The sequence below is a fragment of the Mangifera indica genome, chromosome 14 (assembly GCF_011075055.1).
Source record: "Mangifera indica cultivar Alphonso chromosome 14, CATAS_Mindica_2.1, whole genome shotgun sequence".
Lineage (NCBI taxonomy): Eukaryota > Viridiplantae > Streptophyta > Magnoliopsida > Sapindales > Anacardiaceae > Mangifera > Mangifera indica.
Genome location: NC_058150.1, coordinates 4,797,825 through 4,822,307, shown reverse-complemented (window position 1 = coordinate 4,822,307; position 24,483 = coordinate 4,797,825). Strand labels below are relative to the sequence as shown.

Genomic DNA, 24,483 nt, shown 5'->3' with positions numbered 1-24,483 from the left:
TTTACCAGGTTTGTTTTCTAAACTGTGTTGAGAGACAAAAATTTAACAGGCAACAGACGATATTGAGGGCTGTTAATCTGTGAAACTTGCCATTGATACTGATTCTGTTGAATTTGAACTAAGTCAGTTTGAACTCACCTCAATTTAAGTGAAACTAAACTCAAGAGAGGAGTATAACTCGATTTGATATCGCAACCAAGTAAATAAAGACTAAAATAGTATCATTTTAATATATTGATCAAAATAATATTTTTTAATTAATTTGTATTGAAATTTTTTAAATTTGTGATCTCAGCAAATTAAATACTCTTAAAACTTGAGTTTAAATTTAAAAATATTAAATTCTTAAATTCAAGTTTGAGTTTACTTAAGTTGAATTCGTTTGAAATTAGCTCATATTTAAACTCAAATAAGTTTGATTTGAATCTAATTTGGATTTGGGATGGAATTTACTGATCCATTAAGACTAGAGGGTAACACGAAATTAGTACCGCCATGAATGGATACTTTATATATATATATATTTTTTTATTATGGAAGAAAAAGGGGCTTGAGCTTACAGTGCTCATTGCAAAAAAGTAAGGTTTATCAAAGATAAATTTGTTATACAAAAACCTGTTACTTCCAAGATTACCTCTTCCACCAAATCACAGAAGAATGGAAGCATAAATTGTGAAGAATCGAATGTGTAAGTTGTCCATTCTTATTGTTCCTTTCTCTAATTAAAAGAGCTAAACTTTTATTGCCTTTGTCCTCAGCAAATATATATGACCGCCAAAATAATGAGATGCTACCACTAAACCGGGACTAACCAGATTTTGTCACCTCGTGAATGGCATTTGCCAAGTATCCAACATTGCCTGTGGTTACACCTGCCATACTGCATTTTGTGGTGCAAATGTTAGCCAAAAACATCAGCAACACATTCCTAGTTTGAGAATATCAAATTTTGTAGCTGGATATACAACCTGATACGACCGTTACGGGTCAGGTAGATGTGAAATTCATTTGTCAATCGATCAACTTGTTCTGGTGTCATGCCACTATAGCAAAACATACCAATCTGTTTGCACCAGCAGCATAATTGTAATAATAGTAATAAAAATCTAGAACCAGTGGATAAGCAAAAAAAGATTAATGTTAAATTTGCCAAACAGGACCTACCTGATTCGTTATATGCTCCCATGATAAGGGTGATCCTAACTTTTCAAGGTTCTCTCGAAGTGCACTTCGCATTCCAATGATTCGATCTGCCATGACCTGAAGTGTGAGAAAGTTAGTGATCAATTTTTACATAATAAAATCATTTAACATGGTAAATTCAAGTGATATTTGAAAGATCAAGGAACTGCTAAATTACATTCAGGTGCAGCATAAACCTTAAAAGAAGTCTCCCCAAATACATTCTGACATAAAACACCCGATGAAAAAGTATTTTATCCTCTCTGATAAAAGTTTAAAATGATAGGTGTTAGAATAACCCACCTATTCTCTCTCCATCAAAATTTCTTCTGGTACAGTTTATAATTGAAGTACTTGAAAAATATGAGAGAGGGAATCCCATAGATTTTAACTCTTTGATGCATCTCAACTGGGAATGTGTATAAGAAATGAAACTCAAGAGAACAACTTTGCCAGATTGTAGGTTCATTTTATATGTAAAAAGCTAGATATTTGGCAAACAATTTCTTGGTAAAGGATGAGATGAAATCATACCAAACAGAAAAGGAATATATATATATTTCAAGATACAATTAAGGCTGGAAAACTTCAAGCATTTTAAGGTTTTGGTCCAAAAATAATAAAGCCGCCTCAGTATTTTTTTAGTGCCACTAAATCATATTCATAATTAAATCAATAATGCTTGTGCTGCCCTCAAATTTGTTAGGGGATTCAATATACTGATCCATGCCCGGGTTGTTCATTTGATAACTAATTATTCATTTTATTTAATTAAAATTAAATCCTTCAATAGATTTTGTCACATCTGTATTTAATAAATCTAAAACTGAAAAGAATTCTACACAGATTAATATGTAAAAGAAAAATCAAAAAGTGCAGTCATGGTAAATTACCTTCACTTCCTTGAGCCACAAATTCTTCAACTCAGGATCTCCAAGAATAATTGAGACTATAAGTGCACCATGGACAGGTGGATTACTGTACATGGGTCTGGCAAGCTGCTGCAACTGACTCTTAACAGCCACTGCTTGTTTTTCATCTTCACATAGCACACTGCAATGATTATATCACACCATTAACAGGAAAATGTTAGTCTTAGTCACTACCTTATAAGTTAAATAAACAATATAAAATATGAACATCTAATATTTAGAAGAAACTTAGGAACGACATATGGTAACATACAACAAATTACCATATCATTTTGAGCCTAAACAATATAACATACCGGAGATAAACATTGGATGTAGGCAAACAGGCTATGAAAAGAACAATTTGTGTAAATGCAATCATGCCAAGCTAGGCTGAGATAATGCTATTTAATATGTAGTCGGTTTATGTAATCACGATAGAGTAATAAGGCAGTACCTAAGGCATCCTACTCTTTGGCCATAGAGTCCCATATTTTTTGCGTATGATTGGGCAAGTCCAACTAGATGACCGTCCTCAAGAAAAATTCTAATGGACTTGGCATCTCTCTCTGGATCACCACTAGCAAAACCCTGATATGCCATGTCAAAGAAGGGGAAGTGCCCTTTTGCCTGAAAATGAACAGAATGTTCCTCAGGCAAAGAAGTGGTGACACTAAAAAATACAGAATGAAAGCCAGGCAAGAAATGTTTACCTTGATTTGGTGAGAGATCTCCTTCCACTGTTCCTCTGAAGGGTCAACTCCAGTAGGATTATGAGCACAAGCATGAAGTAGAAAGAATGAACCATTTGGTGCATTCTACAAGAGGCATAAATATAACAAAATAAAAAAGGAATGTCAGTAATGTGGATTTACATACAGTGGGAGGGGATGTCAAACCTAGAAACGCAAGTACAATAGTTATATAGTTGGTTTATATATGCCAATTGTGAATCTGATTGTCCTTACATACCTTAATGTCATCCATCAGTCCAGCAAAATCTAAGCCCTTGGACGCTGGGTGGTAGTAACGAAAAGTTTTCTGAGTGACATGGGCATCTCTCCAGATGTTATGGTGGCTGTTAAAATCTCTTGTCAGGACTTAGAAAGCCTTATAAGTGAAAAAAAATAAAAGCAAGGAGAAGAGAAGAAATCTTCTGATCTTGTAACTAAATTTGTCCATGAAAGAGAAGAACATGTCAAGGGGGGGTGGGGGGTGTTAGAGGCAAGGGCAACATTACTCACTTAGCCCAGGTTGGGACTGGTATGTAGATTTGAGAATCAGGATGAAAACGCTTTTGAAAATCTGCAAACAGTCGGCATGCACCAGTCCCAGAGAGTGCTTGCACAGCTGCTATCCTTTTACCTTTGATAAACTCAGAATTCTCCCCATAAGCAAGTTTCAGTGTTAGCTCCACCATTTTCACACTCCCTCCCATAGGAAGATATTCCCTAACCAGCAAAATGAAGAATGTGCAAACAAAGATTAAAGGTAGTGGTGAAAAGATTTAATAGTTTTATCGTATGTGAATCCAATTGTTGAATGAATTATATAGCCAACACAAACAAGCTTCTAGAACAGCATGAAAGCACCCATACACTAATTAAATATTTATAATAGTCATTCTCCCCAGTGAAAGTTTGTATTATGTTAAAATGCAAATTCCGTCTACTATCCACAGTAAACAGTTTGTTACTACCATCTAATACTAAAAGACAATTTGATATAATCTTTTATATTGACAACTGTGAAATTGTATGTTTAAGTATTATTACCACCACCTAACAAAGGTCTGGATTTTAAAATAGTGTGGATGTTTGCATTTTAAAAATTTTCATATATATAACCATCAGATTTACAGTCACATATCCACACAGATACATGCTCTATGGAGTTGGAAAGCTAAGGGCTGTTGCAATTTGTAAATATAATAAAGGTGATGAGGGAAGGCTGCTCTGATGATAGAGAATAAAGTTGATTAGTTTAATATTACCAACCAATGAATAGAAATCTGCACATATGCATTTCCCATCTTCTAAGTGTTTTGGTTCTCCAAGAGGAAAAACAAAGTCATGGTTCTCTGCCATTTTTAGCAGAACTTCCAAGGACATACATTATATTCACACTGTAAAAACTCCAGTACCTTAAATGATCTTCAGCAATCATGAAGCTGAATTGTTCATGTGTAGAAAATAACAGATTCATTGCAACTGTACCAGTCAGGAAAGCAACCAAAAGGGAAGAATGAAAGCTACATCTCATTTACATAGAGTATGATCATTAATCAGTGCACTCTAACGCCAGCTCAAGTTCCAGTACAATCAAAAAATATTTTCAAAAGATGATGTGCACAATTTTAAATCATTTTGATTTAGGTGAGTTTTAGTCAAGCTGAATATTGATTTCATACAGGAGGATTTCCAGAAAAGAAAAAGAAAGAAAGAAAACAGAAAGCCAAATCTAATCCCATTCTTCCAAGTTAAAGATACGAAGTTGAGATTATAAACTCACACCACAAAAATAGAGCAATATTATGCGTACATACTTTTGCCATCATATTATTGAATGTTATTTTATTCTTAATTTAAAATTACTAAATCATATAATTAACACATTATCAGTAACTCTAATTATGCATTAAAATATGTGTACACATATTTTGACAAAAATATCAAGATCATAATAACCTCAGAAGAATCAACAAAGACTGGCTAAGTTAATCTCGGTTCCTTATATTCCACCAGGCTAATAATCATTTATATATTTCAAAAAAAAAAAAAAAAGTGAAGAAGATAATGATTCGGCTCATGAAGTAATGGAAGATAATAGAAAGGAATCGAATCATTCAGTGGAGTACATAAAGTTAGACTAGATGGGACCAGTATAAAAGCAAAAACGAAAAGCAAACAGAGAAATAAAATATTTATCACCCAGTAACGTCTCACTTTAAACAATTAAAAATCAACTATTCCATTGATATATAATTAAGAAAAAGATAGCGATAGCCACTAACATGTTCATGTTTCCAGCAATCCTCCGCTCAGCCTCCCTGACGCATTCAAGAACAACCGGCTTTCCGTTATCATCTCGATAAGCGCCCTTTGTTATGAGTCAAAAATAAAATTAAAAAAAAATAAGTTTCCGCTTGGCAAACGAGAAAATCAAAAAGAAAATCATTAATCAAATGTTAGTATGATTTTGCGAGGCAAAGAAACTTACGACTCCAACATTAACTTTGTCAGGACTAGGATCGGCCAAAAAAGCTTCCGTTACGCCAAGAATTGGATCCTTAGGTGCGGGCTCCACGCTCCGCCACCACGATGACATGCATCTGGCTCCGGTTAAAACGGAGCGCCGACTTCCCATCACCACGCTTCGCATCGCCATTTCCGATCTATTGAAGGCGAGTTTTAGTGGCTAATATAAGCAAAAGAGCGACGTATTGCAATTTGCTTTGCTGCTGACGGGGCCTTGAAATGCTTAGTTTGGTCTAAAAATGATCAGCTCTTTTACCGTCATGTCTTCTATATTATTTCAACTTTGTTGACTCCACCCACGCGCCAGTCCACTCTCTTCATTTTCCCACGTGGCACGTACATCTTTAAAAAAATTGTTTAAAAACGAAATTCCTTTTTATATTATCAAGACATGGTGTATAATAAATTTTAATAAGGAAAATTAATAAATTAAATTTTAATTAAAACTTTTAATTTAATACCTGTTTTACTTTATTTAAAAAAGGTTAAAATATTTAATTTCTCATTAATTAATTACCTTAAATTTAAAGTCTTGAAAGAGAACTATAGAGCAATACAATATCTTTTTTTTTTTAAATTGTTATATAGTTCTAATTATAATATTTGAATTATTGTGTTAAGAGATTTAAAATACAATTCATATGCATATTTTTTACCGTTATCTAATCAATAAAACTATGTACATCATCTTAGATATTTAAATATATATATATATTTATATATATTATCATATAATTAAATAATTTTAAATTAATAATAAAATAATAATCAATCATGTAATAAGATATGTATATAATTATATATTCAAAATGAATACATATAGTATTATTCTTATTTGATATATGCTTTTCCAAAAAAAAAAATTGTTAAAGTTTTTAACTTATTTTGAGTTTTTTTTATTGATTTTATAATTGCTTGAGAAAGAAATTATACTAAGTGATTTAGGCTTTGACCTTTTATTTCTAAACGTTATAAATGTGAAGAGAAAACTAAAATTTGTCACAAAGTTTTCTGATTTGTCAATGAACTATTGACCTCTTCATGTCTCTGGTTCCTCCAATGCACGGGGTGTGTATCTCGGTCATTGTTTGTTGACATCAAGCCTCTAGCAAATAGACCAAACTAGAGCACGTTTAGTCCGTGTAGTTCTAAATCAACCCAAAAATAACTTTTTATCCTTGTTCACAAATAGTTGTTTGAGTGATAAAGAGATGTGACTTTAAAGTGAAAAGTTTAAATTTAAGTTTTTCAACTATATACCGAAATTATATTTGTAACATCGATCACTGCACTTAGAGTTAAAACTATCCGGTATAACTGATTCAACCTCAAAAAAAAATTTCAATTCAAATAATTTCTTGTTTACGAAAAAGAAAACTATTTGACCTCGTCAAGTTTCTAATTTCACCACCATCACTCTTACTTGAATGTGAACAAAAGAAATAAATTTTAACATATGAGCAAACATTTTTTATTTTCAAAAGTTAACTTATAGGAGTTTGAGATTGCACCAAACCTTGGGTGGGAACAAGTGATTTGGCCTTCAAATAATAAATATTACATTCAATGTTTATAGAACTTAAAGATGGTATAAATTGATTGTGAATTATTCAAATAAATGTAGAAAGTGACTGCAAAAGTTAACAAAATTGGTGGAACATTAAAACTTTCAAAGCTCAACCTAAGTTCGAACCTTTCCTACACTTGTAAAATATTGGCTTAATTGATATAATGATTGTAGCTCTGGTCATTATGTTTTGAGTTTATCCATCTAATAACAATGGATAGGGTCCTCAGTTATCAAAAAAAATTTCTACATAAAAAAAATATAGAAACCAAAATTATTATTTATTTCATTTTTATTGTTTAAAATTTTTTGAACCAAATAAATTAAGATATTTAATTAATAATTTTCATACAAGATATACAGTCAAATATAAAGATATTTATTTTCCAGTTTTTATTTCACTATTTATCCTTTGCAAAGTTTTTTTTTTTAAATGAAAAAAATGAATTTTCTAATTACAAATAATTCATTATTCTTAGGTAAAAGCACATTTAATTTATTAATATCCCCAATTAATTAATACATTAAAAAAAATTGATTTCTTCAATAACCTGTGTTTAGAAATTAAAGATGTATAATATTTCTAAGACATCAAAATCAACCAATTGAATTTAATTCAATAATATTTTATTCAATTTCATAAAAATCTTCAAAAAGAAAAATACATTGCTTAATGATTCCAAGGAAAACAATTTTCCTCAGCACTTTGGAGGCATGGGCCAGTTTCTCTTATCTTCCAAACACAATGTTTGCAAGAATCTCTGAATTGGAGGTATATATCAAACCATTCGGAGCGTTTCTGCCAATCGAAACGACAATAAAACTGAGTTCGCCCAAGAAACCTTGGCCTAAAATGAAAAGAGTATTCAGTCGAATAAGGAAGCACATGCGCACCAAGATCATCATCAGCGGATTTGCAATGAAGAGCCAAATTTGATTTATTTTTCAAATCATTCACTATGGTAACTTGCACCTTTGACGTAAGACTGATAGACTTACACATGAGTATCATATGTGACAATATCAAAAGCTTCAACAAGTAAATCTTCATTACTTTGTTGAAGACACTCATACTCAATTTGTATGTATTAAGAAGCTATGACCCCTTAGTATATGAACAATAGGTATTTATATTGATGGATTATATTTATAATAGGTATTTACATTTATAAGGATACGTTTGATTTATGTAATCTTTTATTAACAAAAATGAAAAATTATAAATTATCAAAAAAATGACATATATAAGTGTATATTTATTTATGTATCTAAAGTGGGTACACATAGTTTTATTGAAATTGATAAATATAAATAATTATTATATTTGATTAAAGTTAATAAAAAAATACTAATATATATTTACTTAATATCTTTGATATAATTAGTATAAAATATTTTTCATTACTTGATATATTAATTAAATATACGATTATCTTTGTTTTAAAAAAATTAATAAATAACAATAAAATAGTAATAAAATTAAGATTTTCTTAATATTTTATAATTTGATTCTCTTTTATATTACATATCATATTATTATTAATAACAAAATATCATTAAAAAATGATTTATTATATTACTATTAATGATATAAGATTATCGAAATATTTTATTATTAATAACTCAAAATAAAATTAGTAATAAAAGATAAAATGAAACACCAAAATAGGGATTTGATTTTATAACAGCTATTTTTAAAGTTACAACTGTACAAGAGTTGTATGGCAACAATTTTGATTTTACCTTGTATTTATTTATTTTTTCCAAATTCAAACTAAACGAATTTACCCATTACAAATCATTCATTATTCTTAGGTAAGTGTCCATCTAATTTATTAATATCCCTAATTAATAAATACATTAAAAAATTTTGAAATAGAATAAAAATATCTTGTAATTTACAAATCTCAATTACAAGAGAATTTCAATATGGAAAACAACAAAAATCGGGTAATTTAATTAATTAATTAATTAATATTTGTTATAAATTAGTATCATTTCAATAGATGTGGAAACAAAAATGATCATATAATTTCCATCTTACCATTAAAAATTTCTTTTTTTTTTATAACCACGGACCTCATCGTATTTGTTGAACAGATAATTTGAGATATAATAATTAAACCAATAACCACTGTATTAAATAAATTAAAGTTTTATAAGTACGATAAATTTCGAGTAAGTCAAACCCAGATATTCTCTTTGAAAATTTTAATATTCTACCAGTTTTTTTAATATTTATAATTAAAATTTCTTAAGAGTAATACTATATGTATTTACTTTGAATCACAAATGAATATACATTTATGTGTAAGTGTTACTATATTTTTAATTCAAAATTACCTAAATCAATAATGACACACATTAAATGTATACACATTTGTATACTTAAAGTGGATACATGTAATTTTATTTTATTTTTGTGTGTTTTATTTTGTAATAAAAATAACTGTTTTATATATAAACAATAATATATCATTATGTGATTGAATATTATTTTATCTCTAATTTAAAATTATTTAATTTTATAATTATATATAATTATTTATATATAAAATTATATTTATTATTTATGTATATAACATTACTTTTATTTTGCGATCACAAATCCATAATCACAAATTTTTTTTTTTTTAATTCAGGTAATAAATATTACATTTAATGCTTATGAAATTAAATGATAAGGTAAATTGATTGTGTATCATCCAAAAAAAAGTAAAAACCAAATTTATATCTTTAACTCATTTTTAGAACCTAATTAATTAAGATATTTAATTAATATTTTCCATGCAAGATATAATTTGAATATAAAATTTTGATCACGTGCATTTGATAATATATATAAAAAATAAAAAAAACCATGTGTAGATTCTTTAATATATATATATATCTTTTTTCCATTTTTTTATTTTATTATTTTCCTTTGCACAAGCCTTTTTTTTTTTTTTTTTGCAAATTCAAACAAAACAAATTCCCTCTCTACAAATATTTCATTAATTTTTGATACTGTATATCGAATATCATATGGTAAGTTTTTTAAAAATAAAATAATTAAAAAATCTAATTGATATATCATCATTTTGAAAAATATAACAACTATTCTTGAAATTTTAAAATTTCTTATATACGTTCCTATTACATCATTATTTTCTCTAAAAAATATATCAATATGTATTGATTATATATATCATCTTATACGATACATTAATTGTATCGTATTAATTCGATATATATCATGATATATATTATTTTTTACCTATATTATATCGTATCATAAGATATGTATCGTATATTGTATGTTATTAATAACCATGTTACGAATAATCCGATATATTTAGAAATCAAAAGTATTAATTATTTCATTCTTATAGTTTAAAATTACTTGCTTTTAGGGCCAATAAATTAATAATTTACCCATGCAAGGCAGACATTTGAATTAATTTATTAATACCATGAATTAATTAATAAAAAAATTAAAAATTTATCACATTTCTCTCTTTAATTTAAAAATATAACAATTTTCATTTATCTAAAGTTTTAAAAAGGTTTATTTTCTCTCTAACGTTTTTTGTCTTCACTAAATATGACGAAGTTCGTTGTCTCTGATCGTATTCTCTCTCCCTTTTAGTTAGTGTCTCCCTCTTGGTCTCTTCCCTAGATGTCCGATAACAAAAAAAAAACTCTTAAGAGAAAATAGTTACTTTTCAAACCTAAGATGAGAATAAATTATTATATTTTTAAACTAAAAGAGAAATATAATAAATTTTTAGTTTTTTAATATTTTTAGCTTAATAATATTTTTACCTTTAACATAATTTTGAATTTTAACAAAATGATAGATATTTAAGCTTTTAAAAATTAACAAATATAAATTTGAGATTTTACTAAACCTTGGGTGGGAATAATTTGTTTGGCCATTGTATTCCCAATAAATAATTGTTGAAACCAAAATTAGTTTGCTTATTTCATTCTTATCGTTTAAATTTTTTGAACTGGTTTTTAGACCCCAATTAATTAAGATATTTAATTAAAAATTTTCATACAAGGTATACATTTTTGAATGAAAAATTTCGAGCACATGCATTTGATAAATATTAAGAAATATTTCTTGTTTATTTTTTCCATTTTCATTTCACTATTTATCCTACCCTAAAAGAGTTTGATGAAATTGAAACAAAATGAATTTTCTGATTACTTTCCATTTTTAATTTTTTTTCCATTATTTATTCCAAGAAATGTGCCCGTCTAATTAATTAATATCCCTAATTAATAAATACTTTTAAAAAAAATTAAATAGAATAAAAAAAATTGAGACTATTGACTCTCTAAAGCAGTCAGGATTTCTTGAATAACCAGTGCTCAAAATTTTGTGATGTAAAATATTTTATGTATATCAAATCAATCCACCGAGAGCAATTAAATAATATTTTATTTAATAAAAAAATTTTAAAAAACTTATACCAACTAATAATTTCAATTAAAATAAGTTTCTTCGACATTAAAGAGACCAGTTTCTCTTATCTTCAAATATAATGTCGATAAATATTTCTAATATGAAAGGAGATGTCAAATTATTCGAACGAACCTTTATTATTTGAAATGACAATAAAATTATTACTTATTTCATTCTTATCCTTTTAAAATTTTATGAACTAGATTTTAAGACCCAATTAATTATAAAAAAACCCATACGGAAAGTAAAAAGAATATAAAGATAATTATTTTTTTCAATTTTTATTTCACTATTTTCCTTTCCAAAGGCTTTTTTTTTTTTTCAATTCCATATAAAGATAATGAATTATTTCATTATTCTTAGTGCCATTTAATTTATTAATATCTTCATTAATAAATACATTTAAAAATTTTAAAACAATTCAAATCTAAATTTATGTTTGCAAAAAATTGTTATTTCAATTCAAATAATAAATATTGCATTCATTCTTACTGCTTAAAATTTCTTTAACTTATTTTTAGGATCCAATAAATTAAGATATTTAATTAGTAATTTTTTTAATGATCGGAAATTCCCGTCCGACTTCGTTAGAGAGGTAAACTTCGGCAATTAGTAACTTCATACCTTCCATACATTTGAATATATAATTTGGAGCACATGCATTTGATTTATATTATAAAAAAAAAATGAAGTAAAATGTATACAATTATATTTATTTTTCCATTTTTTTTAAATAAAATTAAATATAATAAAAAAATATTGAGACCATTGGCTCTTGTGAGTAACTAAATAATATTTTATTAAATTTCATATAGAACTTGGAAAAAAACTACATCGTTTTATGATTCCAAGGAAAACAAGTTAACTCATTACCTTGGAGACAGGGACCAGTTTCTCTTATCTTCCAAACACAATGATCACAAGAATCTCTAATCTGAATGTAGATATCAAACCATTCAGAATGTTCCTTCCATATGAAATGACAATAGAATTGAGTTGTCCCAATTAACCTTATCTTAAAATTAAAAGAGTATTCAGCCGAATGACGAAGCCAATGTGAACCCAGATCATCATCAGCAGATTTACAATGAAGGCCCAAGTCCATGTTGTTTTTCAAATCATTCACTATAGCAACAGTCACCTTTGTGGGAAAACTGAAAGACTTGCATATTATCGCCATGTTTGACATTATCAATAGCTTCAATAAGAAAATTGTCATTGCTTTGTTGAAGACACCCATGATCAAGAAGTTTTGACCTGTAAGTTTATGTATGATAGGTATTTATACTAAGAAGTTAAGTTTATAATAGGTATTTATATTTATAAGGATAGGTTTAGATTGTGTAATATTTTATTATTAAAAATGAAAGATTACAGACAAATTTGATTCTCGTTAAAATTATTAGATATAAATTATTACTATATTTAATACAATTTTATAAAAATGAATAGATAATAAAATAATATTAATATATTATTTTACTTAAATATCATTAGGTATAATTATTATAAAATATTCACTTGATATAATAATTAAAAATAAGAATATTTTTGTCTTAAAAAATTAATAAATAAGTATTAAATAATAATAAAATCAATATTATCTTTTATATTATTTGTCATACCATTATTAATAATAAAAAAATTATTGAAATATTTTATCACTAATAAAGTAAACAAAATAATATTAATAATAACAAAATAAATTATTAAAATAATCTTTATATATATTGTATTTATAAAATGACTACTGTACACAAGTTGTACGGTAATAATTTTGATTGCAAATCCGTAATTACCAAAAGAGTAATATTATATGTATTTATTTTAGGTATATATATATATATATATATATGTATATTATATAAAATTAGATGTTATTTTTTTATATTTAAAATTATTTAATCGTATGATGATATATATAAGTTTGTATATATTTATATACAAAAAATAAATACACATAATTTTATTGTTACAGAGAAAATTGTTATTTCAATTCACATAATAAATATTACATTCATAAAACTTAAAGGTAGTAAAAATTGATTGTGTATCATTTAAATAAAGGTAGAAACCAAAATTATTCTTTTGGTAATTGGAGATTTTGTTTGTCTTGATTAGACAGATATATTTAAGACCCTTAATCACTGTATCAGATAACAATCAAAATTATTATTTAATTTATTCTTATGATTTAAAATTTCTGTTTTCAAGACTGATTAATTATGATATTTAATTAATAATTTTCATGCACGCTATATATTTGAATGTAGAATTTCCGATGCATGCATTTGATATAATATAACAAAGAGTTAAAAAGAATATAAAAATACTTTTTTTTACAATTTTTATTTCACCATAATCCTTTCCAAGAGCTTTTTTTTTTTTTTTTTCAAGTCAAATTCAAACAAAATGAATATTCTTCTTGCAAACATTTCATGATTCTTAGTGAATGCCCATCTGAAAAATTAACATCTTCCATTAATAAATATATTTAAACAATTATAAAAGAATTCGAGTTTGAATTCGAAATGATCAATCCAAAACAAGACCCGGATGGAGGTCAAGGTTGACCTTCCAACTGACATGTTGGCTTTCTTTTGTAATTATAACTGATATGCTGTAAAATATCATTGAAAGATAATGAATATTGTTATAGATGATATGTTATTTCTTATTGTATTTTTTAAACGATGTTTTAGACTTTTTTTTTCATTGTTTTTAGACGGATATCATCTACCTATAATAGGACCCAATGGATTTCAAGGATGACCTTTCAACCAACTTGTCGACTTTTTTCTGTAATTATAATTGACATGTCGTACAATATCATTGAGTGATAATGAAAATTGTTATGGATGACATGTCATTTCTTATTGCCTTTTAAATAACCTTTCAAACTATTTTATTTTTCATTATTTTTAGATGATATATCATCCACCTAGAACATGACCCACTGGATGTTAGGGATAACCTTCCAACCAACGTGTCAACTTTTTTTTATAATTGTAATCGTTGTCTGATACAATGTCATTGAATAATAATTGTTATGGACGATATGTCATTTTTTATTGTCTTTTCTAAACAAGATGTCAAACCTGCTTTTGATTGAAGTGGACATGTCTCATCCGTCTTATAATCTTATCTTATACTTAAAAAGGTAAACAAAATCTAAAAGGTCAAAAGACCTATTCCCACTCAAGGTTTAGTCTATTTTCAAATTCTCACTGATTAAATTTTAAAAACCTAAATATCTATCTTTCAGTGATTAAAATGAACAAAATCTATTAATTTAAATGGTATAATTGTCATTTAACATTTAATAATAAAATTTATCTTATTTTTCTCATAAATTTTAAAAACTAACAATTTTCTTTAAGCCTAAGTTTGAAATTTTTACTTTTTCCTCTTGTCAGGTTTGTACTTTTTTATCTTCTGATCGATTGATCGACGATTTTCAAACCTCACTTTTGTACGATCCCTTATAACTATAGGATGAATAGGAAAGATAATGCTTTTATTCATCATAATTCAAATTCAAATTTGAAATTGATATCCTATTATGTTACATTACAGATAAGGTAGTTGACTAATCCAATTTAGTAAGAAATTATTATTATTTTTATAAACACACAGGATTAGAATGAAAGTTATTATTTTTGTATTATTATACAAAGAATACTAGACATAATAAATGTTTAAGGCTTTTTTTTTCCTTTTACGTCAGAGTTACCAAAACTAATAGAACATTATAACATATAAGAAAAAAGTTTAAGTTCGAATCTTTGTTATGTCTGTGAAACTATAACTTATAAAACAAGAAAACACAAAAAACACAAAAAACCTGGCTACTACTAAGGGTCGAATCTGGGCATAAAATGTAGAAATGCGAGTGATTTCACAAATCTGAAAGTTAAAATATTCCATGAGCTTCAACATTAATGCATCAAAAGTTCATTCAACAATCAATCAACTTTGAGGAGTAGGTGATCATAGAATCTTATTAATTGGTAGAGGCCATATAGATAGGAAGAATTCCATAATGGCTAATTCCATTTATGACAATCACTGGAAAATGCATGGTCCATTTTCTCTTATCTTCCAAACACATTCTTTGCAATCATCTCTACTCTGAAGACACTCATACTTGATCTTTTCAAGGTTTGTGTGTTAAATATGTGTAATGAAATGGTTTATAAATTATTCAATTAATTAATTAATTAATTAATGCAATTATGTAATAATTTTATTTTATCTTTCCTATTTCAATTTCAAAATAATAAATATAAAGATCACCAAATCGGTGTTATATGGACTAGCTTATAATTAATTAATCGTAGGCATAATAAGCATATAATTATCAATTTTGAATTGCTTCTATTAATTGCAATGTTTAGACACTTGAGGAGGTGGTTATTATGAGTAAATAATAAAACCCTAAGAGAAGAAGTAAAATGTAAGTTTTTAAAATTAAATTAAGAAAAAAATTGTCAATTTTTAAAATTATAGTAAAAAAAAGGATAAAATTTTATTTTTTTAATATTATAACATTTTTAATTTTATAATTAATAGATTTTTCTAAGTTGACGAATCTCATTGACACACAGTATTCAAATCCACAATTACTATATTTGGTAAATAAGAGTTTCACAAATATGATAAAGGCTTGAACTCATATTTTCTTTATGAAAGTTCTAATGTTTTATTAGTTTTATAATATTTTTATAATCAGACTGGATATCGATCCGGTGGAAGGAGCAATCTGGTTGAATAGACGGTCTTAGACTAATTAATTGTTCAAAAATAATATTAAAAAATTCGTAAAATTTATGATTAAATATATAATTTGACTTATTTAAAAGTAAAATAACCTTAGTTTGATAGCATATATATGTATACAGATATAATAAATAAGAGCTTGATTCAATTTTTCAAAATGAAATTTTAAAAAAAAATCAATTTTTTATATTGATCGAGTTAAACTTGTTTTTAAAACCATTTTACTAACCTTTGGGGTTAACTATTATTTTTTTAAAATCCAAATTAAATAAATTTTCTTTCTACAAACGTTCATTAGCTTTTAGGGAAGTGATTTTTAGTCCATCTAATTTACTAGTGTCTATAATTATTAAATATATTTATTTCATATTTAGATAAAACTATTTACATAGAGTATGATCATTATTAACCAGTGCACTCTAACGCCAGCTCAAGATGATGTGCACAATTTTAAATCATTTTGATTTAGGTGAGTTTTAGTCAAGCTGAATACAAAGTCTATGAATGTTCATATTACAAAGGCCACCTTTGTAACTCTTAGGAACTCTTGCGGATCACAAACCCTAGCCCTTTGGAACTCTGAGGAATTCCACATATTTGCGAGCCGAACTACCTTTTGCGGCCACAAAGGCTAGTTTCCCATCATTTCACATATGGACTTGTGAGCCCATAATTTAATTCTTCTCATGGTCATGATAGGCAGGCCTAAAATTGGCCTTATAAGGCCCGGGCTGATGTCTCAAACAAAAAAAATTTATGGATTTAGTTTGGGGCAGGGTTAGGGGTACATGAATAAGAAAGGAATAATATTGGGGGCAATACTGTCATTAGACTCAAGGAGAGCCCTCCAAAACCCTAGTGTAACTCACTTTGTTTTGGTTCTCCATATTAGGGTTTGGTTCCTCTCCATCTTCACTGAAGAGCGGCTGCAACTTCATCATACCCTAAACCGAAATGGTCTTCCTCTCTTTTATAATTTTTGATTTTTTGTATGATTTCAAGAACTAAATTTGAATTGATTTATGCTTTTCATTGTCCATAATGATTGTTTTGAAAATGGCAAAGCAGGCCTCAGAGAAGAAATTGCAGAACCCAATGAGGGAAATCAAAGTGCAGAAGCTTGTTCTCAACATCTCTGTTGGTGAAAGTGGAGATCGTCTCACTAGAGCTGCTAAGGTTTCTCTCTCTTTTTTCTTTTATTTATGTTTTTGTTTTCGCTTTTTTATTTGTTTCAATTCTTTTGTTTGGAGCTTAACGGGACTTGTTGTTCCAGGTGCTGGAACAACTCAGTGGCCAAACACCTGTTTTCTCAAAAGGTAATATGTTTATTTGTCGTGTATTGATCGTATAGTCAGCAGAAATTGTGGGAAAGTATGGATGGGTTTTAGAAGGTTTAGATTTCTGGATCTTAGATCTCAATGCATTTGATATATAGTAAAGTTATTGATCATTTCCACATAAACTGAGCATAGTGAAGCTATTAGATGGGCTCCTTGAGCTATCTTTTTTAGTTATTTACATAAGTTTGGGCTTTTCTCATTGCTATTTCCTGATACTACATTATAATTCATGATGAAATTTTCCGAATTGTGATGACATCAGTATAAAATTTGAGAAAGTCATCTGTTTGGTTTTTTAGTGTTTCAACTGGGCGTGGGAATGTTTGAGTTTTGGTTTATATTTCTCGCTGGGTTCATATGAGATGGGCAGGTTGTTGTAGATCTTAGGTATGCTGTTTCAGAAGTTTTGCTTGCATCATCCAGTTCTTTTTCAAATGAAAGTTCAGGTGTTTTATAATATTATATATCAATAAAACTATGTGTACCCACTTTGAGTACACAAATATGTACACACTTATATGTATTATCATATAATTGGTGATTTTGAATTAAAGATAAAGTAACACTCAATCATATAATTACACATATAAGTGTATATACAATTGTGTACCTAAAGTGGATATACATAGTATTGCTCATTATATATTTCAATTATTAGGAATTGTATCTAGAAGTTTATATGTTCTGGCTTTTGGGGATTGAAGAGTGCAAATTTCTCCTAGTTTAATAATGTTCCCCAAGTTAATAGAAAATGAATGTGGATAAACCAATAAATTGAGTGCAGATCTTACTGGAAACCAATGTGGCTAATTTGTTTTACTTTCCTCTAATGTCTTTAATAGTTATAATAATTTTATTACTTTTTGTGGTCAATAGCAAGGTACACTGTTCGATCCTTTGGAATTAGAAGGAATGAAAAGATTGCTTGCTATGTCACAGTAAGGGGTGACAAGGCAATGCAGCTTTTGGAGAGTGGATTAAAAGTGAAGGAATATGAACTTCTGCGAAGAAACTTCAGTGACACTGGCTGTTTTGGCTTTGGTATCCAGGAGCACATTGATCTTGGAATCAAGTAAGCTTATTATAGAATTTTTATAGTCCTGAGCATGCAAAATGCCATTTTGCTAGTTAAGTTTCAAATGTTTTGATTTTGGTATATAGTTTGCTTAAGTCTGTTTAGCTTAATATAACTGCATATGGGCTGTTTGGTTCACATAATTTTTTGCTTGTTATTAATCAAGAATAGGTGCTCAGTGCATGTTTTTTGAGAATACATTAATAAAGTGCTTGGTGTTTACTTATTTATTTTGATGGTAGGACTGGAATATTAAATCACTTGTATATCATCTTTTGAGTCTGTTTATTTTTTTTGCAATTTTTTATATTAGAGTTCATAATAAATTCTCCTTTTTGGTGAATGCAATAAAATGGGAGGTTGAAACAGGGGCTAGTTAAAAATAAGCTCATAATTGTTGATGTTCTGGTTTTTATATATAATTTGTAGATTCAAAGGTTGAGATATGTTCATTCCATTAATGGTTTGGCATAGCGTTAAGATGAATTGTTTTATAAACAACTTTCGGGTTTTCTGGAATATATGATGTTGAGTGGTTTTCCCAACATAGCTGTTGTTAGACCCATGATTTTCAGCTGCATTGGTTTATAGTTTAATTTTTTAATTGTCATTAAAATTTGATTGACTGTGACTTTAATCGGCTTTCCCTCCCCGTCATTTGATGCATTCTCAGTTTGTGTTAAATCTAATATAACTATGTGTTGACCATCTCTTTTGAATTTCAGGTATGACCCTTCAACTGGTATTTATGGAATGGACTTCTATGTTGTTCTTGAACGCCCAGGTTACCGTGTAGGCCGTCGCCGTAGATGCAAGTCTCGTGTTGGGATCCAGCACAGGGTTACAAAGGAGGATGCTATGAAATGGTTCCAGGTCAAATATGAAGGAGTGATCCTTAACAAGGCCCAGACAATAGGCTCTTAAGCAATCAACAGATCTTTAGAACCATGTGAGATTTTGCAATCATAGATTGACATTTAGTAGACAGTGGTTATTTCTTAGATTTTGGCAAGCTTGGTTAATGCATTTGGTGAGATATCTTTTGTTTTTTTCAATATCATCCAAGATTTATATTATTCAGATGCTCTCAGAAGTTTTTATTACATTGTTTGGACATTGATTTGCCTTGAGATTTTGCAAATTTCATTCCCTTTAACTATTATTATTTGGCATAAATCTAATTTCATTCTTCTTACTCTCAAGGAAAGTCTTGCAATGTTACCTCTAGTGGTGGGACTTGCCAGAAAGGATGACCTTGCAAAGTCATCTCTCTTCTAGCGAGCAAGCTACTTTGTCTTAATTGGTACACATTAGTACACATTTGAAAACCAAATCTTGTAACAATGATCCAAGATGTTGAATGAGAGAAATTATACCCTTTAATAGTCCCTTACCATTCTCTCACCATTCAAGATTACCCTTCTTAAACCAAAATAACCTATTTATAAGAGTTATAACCCTTACAAATCTTCCAAACAAACCATGTATGATCAAAAGTCCTTTACAACTTTCCTTAAACAATGAGTGAGATAAGATACCAAGCACAATCCTGATAAAGTTTTTTAGCAGCTTATCTCTATAATCATACCGGTAGTTGATCAGAGGGTCCAATGAACTAGAGCTTGAAACTTGGGAATGTATTCCACCGAAATATTAGATTATTAGAGACAATTGAAACCATTTTCACAGGAAATTTTCCAAACCGGATAAACTAGTTTTTCTCCGTACATGAAGATTACCTGTGATCGGTACAAGCAAATTGCATAATACGGTCATACCTGGCAATGTAACAGCATAGAGGCTAGTTTGAGCAGCATCCAATTCTCTTTAAAATGGAAGATTCCTCGTTGACATTTATCGTCTCTCCTTTTGATGGAAGAGTTGATGTAGATCCATCACTGCCTGCCTCAACTGCCCTCTTGCTAAAAACCTTGTATATCTGATTAATTACTTCTGTAAAAGCATTTTCCACATTGGTTGCATCTAATGCTGATGCTTCCATGAAATATACAGACTCCTCCTCAGCAAAAGCTTTACCGTCATCAGTAGAGACAGATACAAGGTGTCGCAGATCCGACTTGTTACCGATCAGCATGACAACAATGTTGGGGTCAGTATGCTCTCTCAACTCCTTCAACCACCTGCCAACGTTCCTAAAGGTGAAAACTTGTGTTACATCATAGACAAGTAAAGCACCAACAGCACCTCGATAATAAGCATTTGTAATGGCACGGTACCTATAAGAACAAAGAGGCAAACTGAGAAGGTTGGAAATTTGAGTATTATTTTTATTTAAAGACCCCAGTGATGCAATAGTTTGCCACAGTACTGATACACTATCTACAATCCTTTAATGATTGCTTAATAAAATGGACAGTTGCTTAAAAATCATTGTGATGAGCATCCCAGGTTCTCTATTGCCCAGGCGAAACAGCACCTGCACTTCATGCCGGTAACCAATTCTTCCATTCTCATAAAAAAAAATGTCTATGATTATATGCATCAATTTATAATGTTAAAAAACGAAAGCCAAGAGTCCTACAGAGTTGGATACTTCAGCAAGGTGAAGTTCAGACCCAAAAAAATTTGATTCCTTTTGAAAAGGCCTCTCTGCTAAACGGATAGCAGATACATTTCAAATACTGAATTCCACAAAGTCTTATAATCAGACGCTTTATTGGGGTAACACAACTTGAGATTTCTTTTCTCCTTTTCCTTAGGTTCTTGGATAACATTACCCTCACCATGTTAACAAATTGTGACTCCATTTAAGACAAGCAAGACTATCACTGGAATCTTATTCTACCAGCTTTCTGAGCAAGTCACAGACAACTCTAGAGTTGAAAAGGCATTAATGATCATTAGTATCGTCCAACGCTGATATCCAGTCGGAAACTCGAACTTCACCGTAATTACGAGACACAACCAAACCCTTTATTTAACCAATAGAGAATGTACAGATATGCTAAATTTTGCATAAAATGATTCCTCCTATTTTAAAAGTTTACTAGCAACATATAAGGAAATGTTCTAGCCATCTGGATTGGGAAAAACAAAAACCCCAACAACCCAGAGTAACTCATAATAAAGGAAATTGAGGCTTTAAATCTCTGTGCAAAAGGAACATGCAATCTATGTAAATTAAAAATCTGGGGTTATATCAATGAGGTAGTCAAAATCATCACTTGGCGATAAATCATAAGCAATAAAATAATATTATTATATTTGTCCTCTCCATGGTATTTTTTGACTCAGTGACAACTACCAGGTCCATGAAAGATATCCAAACAAAAATGTTCATAGCAAAGTATGAGCATAGAAATCATATACTGGTTATTTATAGAACAAACACAAGTTCCTTCAAACAGGGGAAACAAACCAGAAGAAATAAAAAGATCCTTGCACCGAATTCAAAATCACTTCAAAGAGCAAACAGCTCCACAAAACAAAGAAAAAAATCAACTAAAACTCTAGAAACCCATAGTATTTCAGATATCATAACTAAAATTCTTCATATCAATACCGAAAATATGAAGGAAGAAAGAAAAAATTCAGCACAGATCCTTGTATTCTAGGTTCCAGAGCAAACGCATGGAAACCCAAAACGTAAAATTTATAACTGAACAAGGATTAAAAACTCTCTTTGCTCCACAAAATAAACGAAAAATAAATCACCTTTCTTGGCCAGCAGTGTCCCAAATCTGAGCCTTGACGACCTTACCATCAATTTTCAAACTTTTGGTAGCGAACTCAACACCAATAGTAGACTTAGACTCGAGATTAAACTCGTTTTTGATAAACCTGGAAAGCAAGTTGGACTTACCTACACCTGAATCACCAATCAAGACAAGCTTGAACAAGTAATCATACTCATCATCAGGCCTGTACCTAGCCATATCATACGAAAAAAAAGAGTTGGTGAAGAGAGAAGTTTTATTGTTCTTGCTGTTCCAGTTATATAAAGAAGAAAGTTTGAGAGTATAAACAAAGTGTTCAAGGAGAGATGGCGTGAAGTTACATGCAGGAGCTTAAAGTGAAAAATTTCCCAGCTTTTATTTCCTTCTGGATTGAAAATTTTGCCGGGTTTTGCCAAAAATCTACGAGGAACCCAACGGGTTTTGCCTAAATTAATTATTACACTGTTTAACATGGCCCAATATCGTTGGAAGGTATAACTCTACGTCTACCCTATCCGATGACAAAAAAGGAGAGTAAATATATAAGAGGATATAAGTTTAAGTATTTTATAGTGATATTTCACTATTAAATTTTTAATTAATCTTTTTTAATAGTTATGAGATTTGAAATTTAATCTATTTGATATGATTGGTTTGATCTCAAAAAGATACCCTAGTTTGAGTGTTATGATTTTTCATTGAAAAAAAACTCTCATTCTTGTATATTTTGAATCTTCTCAATTGCCACTTAAATTATTTTTTAAGGGCAAAACAGTTTAATGATTATGAGATCGCTCATTAGACTTATGTTTTCACTTAATATGATCGAGTTTGCCTCAAAAGAATAGTTTGATTTAAATAAAATTTTCTCGTTAAAAAAAAAGTTTCAAATAGACTTATTCCCACTCAAGGTTTAGTTTATCCTCAAACTTCTATCCGTTAAGTTTAAAAAACTCAAACTCTCACTCGATAAATTTCAAAAACCCAAATACTCACTCGTTAATTGTTAAAGTTAACAAAATTTGTTAAATCTAAAGGTATAATTGTCATTTAACCTTTAATATTAAAAAAATAAAATTTTATTTTCTTATCTTATTTTTAAAAATTAATAATTTCACCATAACATAAGTTTTGAAAAATAACATTTTTTCCCCTTAAGATTCTCTTTTTCCTTCCTACATCTTCAGCCATCAAAATTTGTCTCCAACCACTTCTTCAGCCCAATCTAGCGCTCTTTGTCTCTTGGTGTTCTTTGGTTTGCAGTCCGACTCTTTGGCTCTTCGTGGTTTTGTCAATGAAACGACACTTTCTCCCAACGATCTATTTTTTTCCAATTGATAATGAAATCGTTGAAAAACAGATGAAGAATTGATTCATAGATGAAGGAGATGAAGAGTCAAAATGAAGAAGGAGCTGAAGAGCCACGAAGAATCGACACATCGCGCATCTCCTTCTTTCCAAACTAAAGGCTAACAACTCGATAAACTGAAAGCAAGGCAAGTCTCCGACAAACATAGGGGAGAAGACGTTAGAAGGTAATCTATCAACTGAAATTTTCAAAAGTTCGAGGGGTGGCTATAAATGGGAAAAAGATAAAAACTCTAGATAGTGAGAAAAAACTTAGTTGATTGAGAAAAGAGAATAATTTTTTATTTTTTAAATAAAATTATTAAATGATGTTTTGACTCTTTACACTAATAGTAAAATTTAATAGAAGTTGAATAATAAATGAATATTTAAGTTTAATAAATGATATATCCTGTACAAGAATATATTGTAAAAACATAGATTTTCTTATCATTTTCTTCCTGTTTAAGAATATTAATATTATTTATCTTTTCAGAAATAGGAATTAAAATGTATTAGAACTGTTCACAAAAATAAAATATTCAAAGTTAAAGCGTATAAATATTATGCAGATATGATAATGAAAACTTAAAGTATGGTTTATGCATTTGGTTTTGATATTTAGCCTTCTCAAATAGTTTCTTCATGTTAAAGCTTAAGTTAAACTTAAAGATTCATCCATTGAAAATAAAGAATTTGATTTGATCTTGGCCATGAGAAACCCTTGCTTTGTCTAACCATTCCTTCGAAGGAAACCAATCACTCTAAGCACATAAAATTCTAACCAGTGATTAATCCCATAATCATTATACCGAACAAGTGAAAGAGTTAACTTTGATATATTAGTAGAAGTAAAAACTATACTCTCTGGCACAGACATCTCCACTTTTATCTT

General features: G+C 28.9%; 3 protein-coding genes across 5 annotated transcripts; 1 reads left to right on the top strand and 2 right to left on the bottom strand.

Annotated features, from left to right (window-relative positions):
• Nucleotides 1–568: 568 nt before the first annotated feature.
• LOC123195546 (aspartate aminotransferase, mitochondrial) lies at nucleotides 569–5,597 on the bottom strand. Its single transcript, XM_044609322.1, has 10 exons — nucleotides 5,313–5,597; nucleotides 5,107–5,192; nucleotides 3,338–3,544; nucleotides 3,066–3,171; nucleotides 2,807–2,911; nucleotides 2,551–2,723; nucleotides 2,076–2,235; nucleotides 1,165–1,260; nucleotides 969–1,063; nucleotides 569–880 (listed from the first exon to the last, which is right to left on the bottom strand). The coding sequence occupies exons 1-10, from the start codon at nucleotides 5,478–5,480 to the stop codon at nucleotides 808–810; spliced, it is 1,269 nt and encodes a 422-aa protein (XP_044465257.1). The 5' UTR covers nucleotides 5,481–5,597; the 3' UTR covers nucleotides 569–807.
• Nucleotides 5,598–16,951: 11,354 nt separating this feature from the next.
• Nucleotides 16,952–19,726, top strand: LOC123196334 (60S ribosomal protein L11). Its single transcript, XM_044610320.1, has 5 exons — nucleotides 16,952–17,106; nucleotides 17,218–17,325; nucleotides 17,423–17,465; nucleotides 18,366–18,561; nucleotides 19,290–19,726. The coding sequence occupies exons 1-5, from the start codon at nucleotides 17,104–17,106 to the stop codon at nucleotides 19,486–19,488; spliced, it is 549 nt and encodes a 182-aa protein (XP_044466255.1). The 5' UTR covers nucleotides 16,952–17,103; the 3' UTR covers nucleotides 19,489–19,726.
• Nucleotides 19,727–20,180: 454 nt separating this feature from the next.
• Nucleotides 20,181–22,658, bottom strand: LOC123196333 (ras-related protein Rab11D-like). 3 transcript variants are annotated; one of them, XM_044610318.1, is made up of 2 exons: nucleotides 22,240–22,658; nucleotides 20,181–20,717 (listed from the first exon to the last, which is right to left on the bottom strand). In XM_044610318.1, the coding sequence occupies exons 1-2, from the start codon at nucleotides 22,458–22,460 to the stop codon at nucleotides 20,366–20,368; spliced, it is 573 nt and encodes a 190-aa protein (XP_044466253.1). In that variant the 5' UTR covers nucleotides 22,461–22,658; the 3' UTR covers nucleotides 20,181–20,365. The 3 variants fall into 3 exon arrangements, with proteins under 3 accessions (XP_044466253.1, XP_044466254.1, XP_044466252.1); XM_044610319.1 differs by having other exon boundaries at nucleotides 20,181–20,705; nucleotides 22,240–22,655; XM_044610317.1 differs by having other exon boundaries at nucleotides 20,181–20,801; nucleotides 22,240–22,652.
• Nucleotides 22,659–24,483: the final 1,825 nt, after the last annotated feature.